This window comes from Tachyglossus aculeatus, chromosome 25, assembly GCF_015852505.1.
Source record: "Tachyglossus aculeatus isolate mTacAcu1 chromosome 25, mTacAcu1.pri, whole genome shotgun sequence".
In the NCBI taxonomy this organism is placed as follows: domain Eukaryota; kingdom Metazoa; phylum Chordata; class Mammalia; order Monotremata; family Tachyglossidae; genus Tachyglossus; species Tachyglossus aculeatus.
Window position 1 is genome coordinate 5,625,545 of NC_052090.1, and position 16,365 is coordinate 5,641,909.

The 16,365-nt window shown below is 43.8% G+C and overlaps 1 protein-coding gene across 1 annotated transcript in view; it reads left to right on the forward strand.

Annotated features, from left to right (window-relative positions):
• The window catches only part of TTC39C (tetratricopeptide repeat domain 39C), an 87,217-nt gene that overhangs the window by 49,628 nt on the left and 21,224 nt on the right, over positions 1–16,365 (forward strand). Inside the window, exons 4-6 of the mRNA XM_038766537.1 lie at positions 1,260–1,374; positions 9,649–10,003; positions 12,746–12,914. Coding sequence (XP_038622465.1) covers positions 1,260–1,374; positions 9,649–10,003; positions 12,746–12,914 — 639 coding nt within the window. The remainder of the gene's footprint in view (positions 1–1,259; positions 1,375–9,648; positions 10,004–12,745; positions 12,915–16,365) is intronic.

Below are 16,365 nucleotides of genomic sequence, written 5' to 3' on the forward strand. Positions count from 1 at the left end.
CCTGCCTCGTAGCCAGCCTGAAGTGTCCTAGTGCAGTGAGATTGGAGGTGAGATTGTTTTAGAGCTCTGCCATAGGCCGTGATGAAATGGGAAGGAATTGGCTATCATTTTGTAGGGCAGTAATTTCCGCTATTACGAGGTAGTTGTGTTTTTGAAGACTCTCATTTATGGGAAAACTTGCATTCTAGTCCCCATCGTCTCAATGGGAATTCACGTATTCGAAGGTAGGGGCTCAAGATGGGCAATTTCTGAGCACAATTCCTATGTATGTATGTTTACCACTAGCCCAACTACAAAAAATGCCAAGCACTGTTCGTTTCTGGTCAGTGAAGCTGAGGCAATAGGCTGGGAAACAAGCAGCATCACCCCATTACCAGTGTCACACAGAGAACCATTGTATCAGTCCATGATATTTATTAAACACTTACTGTATTCAGAGCACTACTAAGCCCTTGGGAGAGTATAATACATTTCCTCCAAATCTACTTGTGCCAACATTTGGAACCTATTTCAGCCAGAACAGACTTGTGTTCTGAGAAGAACATTCCCCAATACGTCCATTGACTTATATCCGAATCCTAGAATTAAGACTTGTGTTATAGCAGAAGAGTCTCTAAATGGAAGATTACAAAGCACTTTTGATCTATTGCTGTATTTTTTTTCTTTGCTAGAAAGAATGGGTTATATTCTGTTTAACTTTAATGAGTGTGGTGACTTTAATTGCGCTTTGATTTGCTAGAAAAAAAAAGCTAAAATGCTTCTAAGTGTTTGAAAAGCAATATTCAGCATGTTCGATAAAGTTATCTTTATTTTGGGCTTTAATAAAATGCCTGTATGGTAACGTTCAAAATTCCATAGATGGCTTTTTCTTTTTTGGGAAATGATATTTCAGGATGTGGTATTGAATTTCAAATTCAGATTTATATATTATTAAGAAGATAGTATCTTTTGGTTTGTAGGCTCTTCCATGTTCCCTTTTGTTCTATATGAGTCATAATATTTCAAACTATTTTCAGAAAATTAGCGGGTCAGACCAATTATCCGTCCAACCCAATATTCTGTCTCAGTTGACAACATAATAGAGGAACAGGCCAGTTTATATGTGTATATATATAGTATTTAACTTTTTCCCCTTTTTCATGAAACTTCCCTGTTTCCCAACTCCCATGTGCAGTTATTTATGTTGAAGAAAACTGTCTGTACTTGAAGACTCTCAAACGTTGGATGTGGTTTCATAGGCTGTATTTTTTTTTAACCAGGCCGATGTCCGAAAATCTGCTTCGTCAATGGTTGATCGACTTCAGAGACAAATAATTATAGCTGACTGTCAAGTATATCTGGCTGTACTGTCTTTTGTGAAGCAGGAGTTGTCAGGTATGCTGAAATATCCTTATCGATGTTGTTGCCTTTCACAATGGTGGGAATAATCAGTAATCAGTCTCCCTAGCATGTATTCCTTGGAGGTAAGCAATGTGTTTTTCCGATTTAGCCCTAGAGAAAGTAGAATTTCATAGGCTGGACCAGTGTGCTCAACAGCCTCCGGACACGTGTTTTCCACCCCGTGTCCCCGGAGAATTTTGCTAATTTTCGTATGCATCACAGGGCAATTCGTTTGACTATTCATTTTATAATTCCGCCTCTCATTGCTCCAGCGGAACCTGTGGGTGTCTTAACTTGAAAACTGAGAAATACTAAATCGAAACACTTTTTTTTAAGGTAGTCAGAAACCATCACCAAGGGAGCCCGATTGTTAACATTTTGTTCATCCAAAAGCAAATCTTCTTAGAGGGCTTCCTTGCTTTGTCTGTTGGAGTAGTTTTTGTTCCTTCTTGGGAACATTTGAAAAGCTCTTAACTTGCCACCATTTGGTACTATTTCAATGGTACCAAAGATAGCTCGATAAAAGAAGGCCTTGGTCGGCTCCACCTTCAGTAATTTTTAGCGCCTGCACAAGTAATGCACTGGATGATAATAATAACAACCGGTCTAATTGAAGGACAGAATTGGTTTAAAGATGCAATCCTCATAGGGATTATTCTATAAAGCTGAAAATACAGTTTTGATTATGGGCATCTTTTAAGTGAGAGAGGATTCTTTGTCCGCAGACTGGAGCGAGAGTATTTTTTATTTACCCTGCCTTTCAACCAATGGCCATATTTTCTTTTTTATATTCTGAGTTTAATGAGTGTGGGTGACTTTAATTGCACTCCTCTGACCAGTTGTGTAGTTCTCCCCACTTTTAATTCTCTCCCTTTCTCCAAAATGCATACTTCACCTGGGTTCTAATCTCAGCTCCGCCACTTTCCTGCTGTGTGACTTTGGGCAAGCCACTTAACTTCTCTGTGACTCATTCATTCATTCAATCGTATTTATTGAGCACTTACTGTGTGCAGAGCACTGTACTAAGCGCTTGGGAAGTACAAGTTGGCAACATATAGAGATGGTCCCTATCCAACAACGGGCTCACAGTCTAGAAGGGGGAGTGACTCAGATGACTCAGTTACCTCATCTGTAAAATGGGGATTAAGATTTGTGAGCCCCATGTGGGACAACCTGATTACCTTGTATCTACCCCAGGGCTTAGAACAGTGCTTAGCAGTGCTTGGCTTCAGAGTATTCAAATTTAAAGACCTCACGTATGGAATGAGCTAAAAATAGGGGGTGTTTTTTTATTGGTGGTTTTTTAAACTCAGTAACAAAAATTGTTCCCCTCTAGATCATAAGATTGTCGTGGGCAGGGAATGTGTCTACCAACTCTGTTATATTGTACTCTCCTAAGCGCTTAGTACAGTATTCTGCCCGCAGTAAGTGCTTAGTAAATGTGATCAAGAGTGTAAGGTTCTTAATGGCAGGACCCATCAAACTTACAAGACAAATGATTTCTAAAAGCAGTGTCTCAAGTTGAAATGCTGCAAGTCAGAAACAATTTTCTCAGCTTACCAATTAATCACTCTACCTGGACTATTTTTATGTTTGTCACCACTGTTAGAGAGTTACGTCCTTGTGGACAGGCATTAATAATAATGATGATGATAATATAATAAAAACAATGACAGTGGTGCTATTTGTTAAGCGTTTACTATGTGCCAGGCAGTGTACTAAGCGCTGGGGTGGATACAAGCAAATCGGGTTGGACGCAGTTCCAGTTCCACATGGGGCTCAGAGACTTATCCCCATTTTGCCGGCGAGGGAACTGGGGCACAGAGAAGTGAAGTGACTTGCCCAAGGTCACACAGCAGACAAGTGGCAGAGATGAGATTAGAACACAGGTCCTCTGACTCCCACTAGGCCTAGCTAGTCCTCATTATTCTGCACTTCCCAAGCACCCTGTGCAGAGTACAGCTCCTAGGGGCACTCAATAAATAATAATAATAATAATAATGATGATGATGGTAAACCCTCCTTTCCTCTTCTCCCACTCCCTTCTGCATCATCCTGACTTGCTCCCTTTATTCATGCCCCTCTCCCAGCCCCACAGCACTTACATACCTATCTGTCATTTATTTCTATTACTGTCTGTCTGCCCCTCTAGACTGTAAGCTCACTGTTGTCCGGGAAGGTGTCTGATATATTGTTCTGTTGTACTCTCCCAAGTCCTTAGTGTAGTTCTCTGCGCAAGATAAGCACTCAGTAAATTCAGTTGCCAGCGCTTAGCCCAGTGCTTGGCAGTAAGCTCATTGTGGGCAGGGAACAGGTCTGAGAACTCTGTTTCAGTTTACCTTCCCAAGCGCTTAGTATAGTGCTCTGCACACGGTAAGTGCACAATATATTCGATTGACGGGCGCTGCTCCAGTGGCCGGGAATCTCGTTACTGTATCAGGTTCTCTTGCGCTGTGCGTTGCCCGTTCTCCATCTCCCTTGTAATTATGGTATTTTCTTAAGCACTTACTGTGTTTCAGGCCATGTACAAAGCACTGGGTTGGACACAGTCCCTGTCCCCTGTGGGGCTCACAGTCTCGATCTTCATTTTGCAGATGAGATTCCTTACAGATGAGATGGAGATTTTATTTTTTTTCCCCCTTTCCCCTCTCTCCTGCCTCCAGCCCCAGCCTCATCTGAAGCCATTCCCCTCTCCGTTCATTCCAGGGACTCATAGTGAGAGAAGAGGCCACGTGGAAGCAGCTGTGGTTTTCTAGGAGAAGAAGTTGAAGGGTTTGGGAAACATGGTTCATCTCCTTGCAGGGAGAACAGTCAGTTAATTGTATTTATTGAGTGCTTACTGGGTGCAGGGCACTGTACTAAGCATTTGGGAGAGTACAATACAACCATATAACAGACACATTCCCTGCTCACAGTGAGCTTACAGTCTAGATAATAATAATAATAATGGCATTTATTAAGCGCCTACTATGTGCAAGGCACTGTTCTAAGCACTGGAGAGGTTACAAGGTGATCAGGTTGTTCCAAGGGGGCTCACAGTCTTAATCCCCATTTTACAGATGAGGTAACTGAGGCCCAGAGAAGTGAAGTGACTTGCCCAAAGCCACACAGCTGACAAGTGGCGGAGCCGGGATTTGAACCCATGACCTCTGACTCCAAAGTCCGTCCTCTTTCCATTGAGCCACGCTGCTTCTCTAATCATTATAATGGTGTTTGTTAAGCGCTTACTGTGTGGCAGGTACTGTACTAAGCCCTGGGGTGAATACGAGCAAATGGAGTTGAATACAGACCCCGTCCCAAGTGGGGCTCACAGTCTCAGTCCCCGTTTTCCAGATGAGGTAACTGAGGCCCACAGGAAGGGAAGTGACTTGCCCAGGCTCACACAGCAGATAAGCGGCAGAGCCGGGATTAGAACCCAGGACCTTCCAACTCGCGGGCCTGGGGTCTAGCCACTACACCGTGCTGCTTCTAGAGGGACTCCAGTGCATCTCCGGTGTCAGAGAGATCCTCTGGAATTGGGGGATTGAGCGTTTGCTCTCTGCGTCCATGGCGTGACATCATTTACTGCATTGCTACACCAGATTGGCTAAGCCGTGCTCTTGCAGCCAACCGCAGGGATATCGAATATGCAGTTCAGCCAGCTGGTCCAAGTGGCTCCAGACTTAAAGTCACACCAGTCTCCTAATAGAGCCGAACCCTTTCCTATTATTTTTTGGTACTTGTTAAGGGCATACTATTAGCCAAGCCTTGAATCAGCTCTGGGGTCGATACAAGATAAACAGGCCGGACACAGTCCCTCAGAGACAGCTTGGGAGTCAGAGGACCTGGGCTCTGCCACTTAGCTGCTCTGTGACCCTGGGCAAGTCACTTACCTTCTCTCGGTCTCGGTTTCCTCGTCTGCAAAATGGGGGTTCAGTGCCTGCCCTCCCTCGTACTTAGACTCTGAGCCCCATGTGGGACCTGATTAGCTTGTACCTACCCCAGTGCTTAGTACAGTGCTTGGCACATTCATTCAATTGCATTTATTGAGCGCTTACTGTGTGCAGAGCACTGTAGTAAGCGCTTGGGAAGTACAAGTTTATTGAGCGCTTATTGGGTGCGGAGCACTGTACTAAGCTCTACTGAGAACTCACCTCCTCCAGGAGACCTTCCCAGACTGAGCCCCCTCCTCCCCCTGCCCATCCCCCTGCCTTACCTCCTTCCTCTCCCCACAGCACCTGTATATATGTATATATGCTTGTACTTATTTATTACTGTATTTTATTTGTGCATATTTATTCTATTTTATCTTATTAATATGTTTTGTTTTGTTCTCTGCCTCCCCCTTCTAGACTTTGAGCCCACTGTTGGGTAGGGACCGTCTCTATATGTTGCCAACTTGTACTTCCCAAGCGCTCTGCACACAGTAAGCGCTCAATAAGTACGATTGAATGAATGAAATGAATGAACAAGTCGGCAACATATAGAGATGGTCCCTACCCAACAACGGGCTCACAGTAGTAAGTGCTTAACAAATATCACAGTGATGACGATGATGATGGTCTCACATGGGGCTCATAGTCAAAGTAGGAGGGAGAATGTATCGAATCCCCATTTTATAGCTGAGGAAACCTAGGCACAGAGCCAGGATCGGAACTCAGACCCAGACTCCTTCCACCGGGATGGAGGTACATTGCTGGATAAGAGAGAGAAAGGAGAGGGATTCTTATCTGAGCCCCGAGAAGTACTTATGGTTGAAAAAACCTGAATAGATGCTCCTTAAATTCCTAAAATTTGAATGTATTTCATTTCGTCCTGTTCTTTTTCCAACGTACTGAGACCTATTTTGCCTGTGGCAACTGAGGACAGTAAAATTGTGAAGCATCCAGTTTACCATGTGCTTTACTATTTTAGAATGTCTTGTCCTTTATTGGAGAGGAAAGAAAGGATTCTCTCTTATAATTATTTTTGACTGGCTTATCTTCATTTTATTCCATAAGATCATTATTTATAGAACAAGGAGATCTTTTATGTTGAGATGCCTAGTTTTTGTTCATACTTTTTAAGACTTCTTGCTTTATTTTCCCGTACTGTAGTCGATCGATTAATCAATTAATGGTTTTTACTGAGGTGCCAGGCTAAGCATGTGGGAGAGATAGTAGAACGATTCCTGACCTCAAGGAGTTTACAATCTTGAAGGGGAGACGATCATTCATTCATTCATTCAATCGTATTTATTGAGCGCTTACTGTGTGCAGAGCACTGTACTAAGCGCTTGGGAGAAGCAGCGTGGCTCAGTGGAAAGAGCACAGGCTTTGGAGTCAGAGTTCATGGGTTCAAATCCCGGCTCTGCCAATTGTCAGCCGTGTGACTTTGGGCAAGTCACTTAACTTCTCTGTGTCCGTTACCTCATCTGTAAAATAGGGATTAAGACTGTGAGCCCCCCGTGGGACAACCTGATCCCCTTGTAATCTCCCCAGCGCTTAGAACAGTGCTTTGCACATAGTAAGCGCTTAATAAATGCCATCATTATTATTATTATTATTACAAGTTGGCAACATAGATTTTAGGCAAGTTGGCAACTTTTAGACTGTGAGCCCACTGTTGAGTAGGGACTGTCTCTATATGTTGCGAACTTGTACTTCCCAAGCGCTTAATACAGTGCTCTGCACACAGTAAGCACTCAATAAATACGATTGATGATGATGATAACATATAGAGAACGGTCCCTACCCAACAATGGGCTCACAGTCTAGAAGGGGGAGACAGACAACAAAACAAAGCATGTGGACAGGTGTCAAGTCATCAGAATCAATAGTTAAAGCTAGATGCACATCATTAACAAAATAAATAGAATAGTAAATATGTACAAGTAAAATAGAGTAATAGATCTGTACCTGAAAATAATTTTATCTGGGGAAGTGGCAGAGTATAAGGATATGTATGTAAGTGTGGAGGATGTGGAGTGAGTATCAAAGAGCTTAGGGGTATAAACCTAAGTGCTTAGGTAACACAAAAGGAAGGGAGGATAGGGTGGGGAGATGAGAGGTTCATCAGGGAAGGCTTCCTGGAGGAGATGAGATTTTTAGTAAGGCTTTGAGTCATTCAGTGGTTTTATTAAGCGCTTACTTTGTAAAGAACACTGAACTTGGCACTTGGGTAAAAAGCAGTAGAGTGGGTAGAAACTACCCTGGCCTTTAAGGAGCTTACAGTCTAGTGGGGAGGATGGAGAGAGTGAGGGGTCTGTCAGAGAAGAAGGGCGAGGTATGTAGCCCATCCTATTCTTAAGTGTAGGTTTTTTTGGTTTGAGAAGCCGTATGGCCTAGTGGAAAGAGTGTGGACCTGGGAGTTGAGACTCGGGTTCTAATCTCCGCTCTGCCACTTGCGTGCTGCGTGACCTGGGGCGAGAAATTTAATTCCTCCATTTCCTCCTCTGTGAAATGGGGATTCAGCCCCTTTTCTCCCTCCTGCTTAGACTGTGAGCCCCATGTGGGACGGGGACTGTGTCTGTCCTGATTATCTTGTGTCTATCTCAGCGCTCAGTACTGGATTTGGCACAAGAGTAAGCACAATTATTGTTACTATTCATCATTATTTTTGCTCTCATTGCTTTTCCATTTCTTCATTCCATAAAATCAACCCGAGTATTACTTTATACCTGGGTTGTGAGAGTACCCACTGCCACTCTGTAACTTCTCCAATAAACAACCCAGTGAAGCTCTTTTTTCTCTGCATTTCACCAAGCCGGGCACTCTCTCAATGTAACCTATCTATATTTTTTGACACTCAAGAGAAGTTTGGCTCCATCAACTGAACCTTCAGAAGACCCCATAGCACCTTAATTCAAAAAGAAGACTCCCTGGTTTCTAAACTCTTCCATAGATTAGCTTTCATTTATTTTGAGAATTGATTTATCCTTTTCCCTTTCTGCAGTAGCCCTCGTTATCTTGGTCCATGCAGTAGGGCTACTGGAACAGGGTGGAACGTTGAAATCCACAGATAATTCCAGAATCTTATTTACTCTTGACCCAAACCAACTCATGCTGTTTCCAGAGTTGTTTCCAAGAAGCCCAGTTGACTATTTGAGCTTATGTCTCCTTTAATGTCCTTCATCCGTCCTCTCGTGAGTGAACTGTTGGTAGTGAAATATTCAAAAAGCAGGAGGCAGGGAGGAGTTTGAAAAGATAAGAAGGAAGCTTGCACAAGTCACATACTAGCTATCCAGCCATTTCATTCATTCATTCATTCAATTGTATTTATTGAGCCCTTACTGTGTGCAGAGCGCTGTACTAAGTGCTTGGAAAGTACAAGTCGGCAACAGAGACAGTCCCTAATCCAACAACGGGCCCACAGTCTAGAAAGGGGGAGACAGACAAAAAAACAAAACAAGCAGACAAGCATCAATAGCATCGATATAAATAAATAGAATTATAGATATATAAGTATCATTAATAAAATTAATATAATAATAAATATGTACATAACACATTTCAGATTGCAGAGTTGAATGTATTTTAATTCTTCATTACCTGTGAGGTTAGAAATGGAATGTTATTTACTTTTCTCTTGAAGATTTTGGGTAGTTACTGACTTTCTTGTTGTAATTCTCCTGAAGCCCCTTGGTACTCATCATTCAAAACCCAAGGAGCACGGTCTGGTGGAAAGAGCTCGGGCCTGGGAAGCAGAAGACTTGAGTTCTAATCCCTGCTCTGCCACCCATCTGCTGTGTGACCTTTAACTGCTCAGTGCCTCAGTTACCTCGTCTTTAAAATGGGGGCTTAAGGCGTGAGCCCCATGTGAGACGGGGACCATTTCCTACTTAATTATCTGGTAACTACACCAGTGCTAAATATAGGGCCTGACACATAGTAAGCACATAGCAAATACCATATATCTAAATAAATCTAAAAATCAGTCAATCAGAGAAAAGACCTCTCGTTTTGTGCGGCAGTTTCTGCAGTTTCCTTTTCCTTCTTATGGTATTTAGGTGCTGAAGAAGCAGCAGAAGAAGCAGCGTGGCTCAGTGGAAAGAGCCCGGGCTTCGGAGTCAGAGGTCATGGGTTCAAATCCCAGCACTGCCAATTGTCAGCTGTGTGACTTTGGGCAAGTCACTTCACTTCTCTGGGCCTCAGTTACCTCATCTGTAAAATGGGGATTAAGACTGTGAGCCCCCAGACCGTTTGCTATCCACTAGACCAGGCTGTTTCCCCCCCGATAAAACGAAACAAAATGCTTGTGATGGAGGCTTTGAAACTTTTTTTTTTCCCCTTCCATTCTCTCTCTCCTTAGCATACATAAAAGGTGGGTGGATCCTCAGGAAAGCCTGGAAGATTTACAATAAGTGCTATCTGGACATTAATGCCCTTCAGGACATGTGTCAGAAGAAGCCAACCGAAGAATCCTTGACTTCTGACGCTGCAAATGAGAATCACATTGCTGCCGAAGGGGTTTCGGAGGAGACTCTGAACAGACTGAAAGGTGCTGTTAGCTTTGGATATGGACTTTTTCATCTTTGCATATCCATGGTACCCCCAAACCTGCTCAAAATCATCAACCTGCTGGGTTTTCCCGGAGACCGTCTTCAAGGGCTTTCTTCACTGATGTATGCAAGTGAAAGTAAGGACATGAAGGCCCCTTTAGCTACGTGAGTAGCTATATTGCAATGCTTTGGTAGATAATATAGTGTTGAAAGTAAGTAACCGGCAATCAGAGATCAGACGTTAAAGGAATCAGCAGGTAAAAGGAAGCCATCGGAGGCGATTCGATGTGCCCTGCCTTAAAAATCGGTCTTAGGAATGCATGTATTGTTATTGTGGGAACTCTGATGGGTTTTTTTTCCATAAGCAGATCCCGAGCATGAATGAACATTGTGAGGAATAAGTAGGTTTTTCAGCCACGAGAATGGGCTCTCCCTACCTCAGATGACTCAGAAACGATTTGGCCGAAATACTTGTCTCTCCCACCTGGGCTAAAATGGTGAAAGCTCATTCAAAACAAGCCCTTCTGTACAGAAGCTGGATGTTGGGGAATATTGTTTGGCTAATGAGTATTCCTTTGGTTCGTTAGGATGTTTCTGAATCTGTGGCCTCGCTGTCTTGAACCAAATGCACTTTCTCTCTCTGCCCTGCCTACCCGCGTTGTAAGAGAAGGAGCGTGGCTCAGTGGAAAGGCACGGGCTTTGGAGTCAGAGGTAATGGGTTTGAATGCTGACTCCACCACATGTCTGCTGTGTGACCTTGGGCAAGTCTCAGTTACCTCACCTGTAAAATGGGGATTAAGACTGTGAGCCCCACGTGGGACAACTTGATCACCTTGTATCCCCCCCCAGTGCTTAGAACAGTGCTGTGCACATAGTAAGCGCTTAACAAATGCCATCGTTACTATTATTGTAAACCAGAAGTACTTGTCATAGACTAGGGGAGGCCTCCTGGGTCTCCTCTCCATCAATGGCAAGAGAAAAGAAGATATTCTCCAGATCCTATGGAGACAGCTATTTCCGAGTGTCCGGGTGAAGGTCCGCCTTTGGTAAATTGGCCGCCCGTTGACTATGAAAACTTTACCGGCAGCTCCAGCTGGTTTGATGAGATTCACCCTTGGCTAAAAGATCTTAAATAAGTTTGTGCTATATTCATGTTAAAAAAAAAAATCACGTGCTCATCAGATCCTGTGTAGTGATGTTAGTATTTAACTTTGAAACGGCTTGTATCTTTTATTTTTCTTTTTTTAAGATGGGGGTTGTTCTTTGTTGGAAAAAATCTAGATTGCCAAACAATTCTCTGAGGTCTAGAATTTTTAAACATGGTGTTAATAGAGGGTTCTAGAATCAAGTGGTGATGATTTCTTCACATGAAATGTGGTGCAAAAGTGATATTTTATTCTTTTGGGGCCGCTTCTTACCTGCCTCAATCGAATTTTTCGCCACCTACTCTAGCGTCGCGTGCCTTCTAGATTTAAGGCTGACGCCTAACATCTAGCTCACGGCTGCCCAGTTGGCTCTGAGCCTATGGCTGGTGGATTTGGTTTACCGTAAAAATCAAAGACAAGGTGACCCTATTGCAAAAACGAGACGTTGGACGGTGCTCTCAGAGAGGCTAGACCTTTAAATTTTGGTCTTTGCTCTAATTGTTGGGCCTGTGGATTCAGGGCATTTAAATCTTTCCGTCAGTCGTGGGCATCGACTTTGTTCATTCGTTAGGGTTGGTCGAGTGCTTACTGTGTATAGGCAGAGCACTGTCCCAGGCCTCTGGGAGCATGCCACAAATCCAGTCCTGGCCACGTAGGAGCTTTTATCTTCATGGGACCAACTTGGCTCTCTAGTCAGAATTGTGTTTAAGGGGCTCCAAAAAATGGGAAATTTTTTTCCCTTCCTTCACCCTTCGTTCATCTAAATTGAAAAAGTTGGCCCTGAATCCACTGGCCCAGCGATTAGAGCAAAGACCAAAATTTACAGGTGTAGCCTCTCTGAGAGCACCATCCAACGTCTCGTTTTTGCAATAGGGTCATCCTATCTTTGATTTTTATGGTAAACCAAATCCACCAGCCATAGGCTCAGAGATTGGAAGAGCCAACTGGGCAGCCGTGAGCTAGATGTTAGGCATCAGCCTTAAATCTAGAAGACAAGCGACACTAGAGTACGCGGCGAAAAATTAGGTTGAGGCAGGTAAGAAGCGGCCCCAAAAGAATAAAATATCACTTTTGCACCACATTTCATGTGAAGAAATCATCGCTACTTGATTCTAGAACCCTCTATTAACACCATGTTTGAAAATGTTTAAAAGTAGGCTCCTTCAACTCCTGTGCTTAGCTGAAACTTTTTGGGTATTGATACTGCTAAAATGTTAAACAGCTATTTTGGGAGCAGCAGGTCTTAGTGGACAGAGTCCGGTCCCGGGAATCAGAGGACCTGGGTTCTAATCCCGGTTCCGCCACTAGCCTATTGTGTGAACTTGGGCAATTCTCTTTAACTTTGCTGTGCCTCAGTTTCCTCACCTATAAAATGGGGATTCAATATCAGTTGTCCCTCCTCCTTAGACTGTGAGCTCCATGTGGAACAGGGGCACTGTGTCCAACCTGATTATCTTGTTTTCAGTCATATTTATTGAGCGCTTACTGTGTGCAGAGCACTGTACTAAGTGCTTGGGAGAATGAAGCACAACAATAAAACAGACACATTCCCTGACCACAGTGAGCTTAGGGTTTAGAGGAAATACCCCAGCATTTAGTACAGTGCTTGGCACAAGGTAAATGCTTAACAAATTTCACAGTTATTCTTACTCTGGTTATTGTTTCTGAGGACTGTATATGTGGTTCTGCACCCTTGCTTAGCTTAGACCATTTTAAGTAGCATTCGGTGAAACGTAGAATGTTTCTCTCCTCTTCTCTGTAGATTAGCTCTTCTGTGGTACCACACTGTCGTGCGGCCCTTTTTCGCCCTGGATGGCAGCGATAACAAGGCCGGCCTGGAAGAAGCTAAGGAGATTCTTCTGAAAAAAGAAGCCTCTTATCCAAATTCCTCCCTGTTTATGTTCTTCAAGGGACGAATACAGCGATTAGAGGTAGTACCCGTTTCCCGTTTTACAGAATTTCATAATTCTTGTAACGACTGACTTGGACAGATACGGAAGCAGCACGGGCTAGGGGGTAGAGCACGGCCCATGGGATTCAGGAGGACCCAGATTCGTGTGTGACCTTAGGCAAGACACGCAACTTCTCTGTGCCTCAGTTCCCTCATCTGTAAAATGGGGAGCCAGACTGTGAGCCCCAGGAGGGACGTGGACCGTGTCCAATCCGCTTAGCTTGTCTCTACACCAGTACAGTTCCTGGCACATAGTAAGCGCTTCACAAGTGCCATAAGAAAAGGATTCTGTATAAAACCGTTATCAAAGAATCAGAATGATCAAGCTTGAAAAGTCCTGACAGAATATTCTTTGAATGCTCAGTGTAAGGTTCCATGGTAGGAGGGTAGTGTAATTAGAATGAATCAGAATGTCTCCAAGGGAAGCCCCAAGGGGACATTCTGATCTTTTTTCCTTTGAAACATCATTACCGGTAAAGGAGATTGCAGGCCTTTAGCTTATCAGTTGATTATCTCCTGTTCAGGAGTGGTGAGGAAGATGGGGCTGATAATTCCCCATTGGTAGCGACTTAGAATATCTTCAGCTGAAGAGGTGCCCATCAGTTGAGTGGCCTTGGATTTGCCAAATATTTGATCTTTTTTTATACTCCTTTGGGGTAACTGGCCATACCCTGAGCCCAAAGTCAGTCAGTCAGCCAGTCGCATTTACTAAGCGCTTGGGAGAGTACAGTCTAACAATGTAACGAACACATTCCCTGCCCACAGTGAGCTTAGCAGTCCTTGGCACACAGAAAGCACGTGCCAAATTACCGCAAGTGAGGAGCTCACTTCTCATTATGGACCCGGGGATGAAGAGGCAGGGATTCAGGGGATGAGGACTAGGCGGAAAACATACTTTAGCCAAAGCCCTGGTCTCTGTTGTGGCCCACCCATCTACGATGCTCTGGTATCTTGTACTTCCCAAGCGCTTAGTACAGTGCTCTGCACACAGTAAATGCTCAGTAAATACGATTGATTGATTGATGAGTATCATCCATGATTCTGATAGGCCCCTTATTGAAAAGCCTCAGGCCTGGTGAAGCATCAAGCATTAATGGACTACAGTCTTAGCTCCTTGTGGACTACAGTCATAGCTCCTTGGGAACATAATTTATGTGCAACATGAAAAAGCCTCCGTATTTTAGGACATCGTGGCTGAGTGTCTATAGCGCAGGCCTGGGAGATAGAAGGACCTGAGTTCTAATCCCGACTCTGCCACTTGTGTACTTTGTGACCTTGGGCAAGTCACTTCACTGGGCCTCTGTTACCTCATCTGTAAAATGGGGATTAAGACTGTGAGCCCTGTGTGGGACAGGGACTGCATGCAACCTGATTAGCTTGTGTCTACCTCACTGCTTAGTACACTGCCTGGCACATAGTAGGCACTTAACAAGTAACATAAAAAAAGCCATCAGTGGCAGAGGTCCAGCGGAAACAAAACTCCGTAAAATTGTATGGCCTCTCCAGACCTCACTGGGGTTCAGAAGACTGGAGCTGTGTTTTATTCTGACCACAGTGTGCAATGTTGAATAAGTCCTGTAACTCTATCCCCAAGCCCCCATGTCTTAGTTTTCCCATTTGTAGCAGAAGTAATGGTGTTTACTGGGCTAGGCACCTGTGAGTGCAATAGAATGTAACAACAGAAGCACAAAACATGTTCCCTACCCACAAGAAACATATACTGCAGTGGATAGACAGGCGTAAATATATTTACAAAGAAGTGGACTCCACAGAGATTGGTTGTTCAAATTTCTCTCTCTCTCTGTATGTGTGTGTATATATACACACACCCGCTAAACTGTAAACTCATTGTGGGCAGGGAATGTGTCTGCTTATTGTTATATTGTAGTTTCCCCAGCAGTTAGTGGAGTGCTCTGCTCACAGTAAGCACTCAATAAATACGATTGAGTGACCACGCATATGTATGTGTATGAATGAATGCATATATATATATATATATATATATATATATATAATCTAGAGGGGGAGGCAGACAATATAGAGAAGCAGCATGGCTCAGTGGAAAGAGCCCGGTTTTGGGAGTCAGAGGTTGTGGGTTCTAATTCTGACTCCGCCAATTGTCAGCTGTGTGACTTTGGGTAAGTCACTTGACTTCTCTGGACCTCAGTTACCTCATCTGGACAATGGGGATTAAGACTGTGAGCCCCTCGTGGGACAACCTGCACACAGTAAGCACTCAATAAATGCGATTGAATGAATGAATTGTATCCCCCCCCCAGCGCTTAGGACAGTGCTTCACACATAGTAAGAGCTTAACAAATGCCATCATTATTATTAGTATAAATGAATTACAGATATGTACATAAGTGCTGTGGGGCTGAGGGAAGGGTGAATAATGTGAAGACACATATATATTCGCACAAATACTGAGAGGTAAGAGTAGTTATAGGAAAAATCTTCAATTAGCATCTGGAGCTTACTGCTCATAGATACAACTGGAGATGTGTAAGACATACATGGTTCTCACTGATACTCTGCCATCTGGAAAATAAACTTAAGACAACGGGATGGGACATTGGATTGACAGTAAGCTCAATTTGAGCAGGCACCATGTCTAACGGCTGTGCTGTCGTGCTCTACCAAGTGCTTAATACAGTTCTCTGCACCCAGTAAGCATTCAATAACTGCCATTGTTGATGCCGATGATGACTGCTAGGGACAGAAGATTCGTGTACTGATCACCAGTAAAGTTCTGACCTTTAAACTGGCTTACTAACAGTAGCTGCCACAGAATCAATATTGTCAGAAGAGGAGTACCTATGGACTTTGTGAGCACTTTGTCCGTGCATGGCTTTTGAACATAATTAAAGGGTGCAAGTCCATGGGCAACGGAGATGCAGAAGGGAGTGGGAGAAGAGAAAAGAAGGGCTTAATTGGGGAAGGCCTCTTGGAGGAGATGTGCCTTTAATAAGGCTTTGCAGGTGGAGAGAGTGATTGTTGGATATGAAGAGGGAGGGAGTCCCAGGCCAGAGGTGGGATGTGGGCGAGGGGTCTGCAGTGAGATAGACAGTGAGAAGGTTGGCATTAATTGGCGAAGTGTACGGACTGGGTTGTAGCAGGAGATTAGCTAGGTGAGGTAGGAGGGGGCAAGGTGATTGAGTGCTTTAAAACCAGTGAAGAAGAGTTTCTGTTGATATGATATGCTTCACCCCCCTCCCCTCACACCGAAATAGAAATCTAGTGACTCTTCACCGACAGTAAGGGTGTCTGTCATCTGAGCTGGCAAAGAGACCCCAGAGCTCTTGACAGGAAGCATCAAGATTAGTTCAGGGTTAAAGTCAGAAAGGTTCAACACACCAGACTGACTACAAGCCAAGGCCTTTCATGCTATGCAAAGTGGTATTTCTTCCAAGGAAGAGAAAGCAAATCCT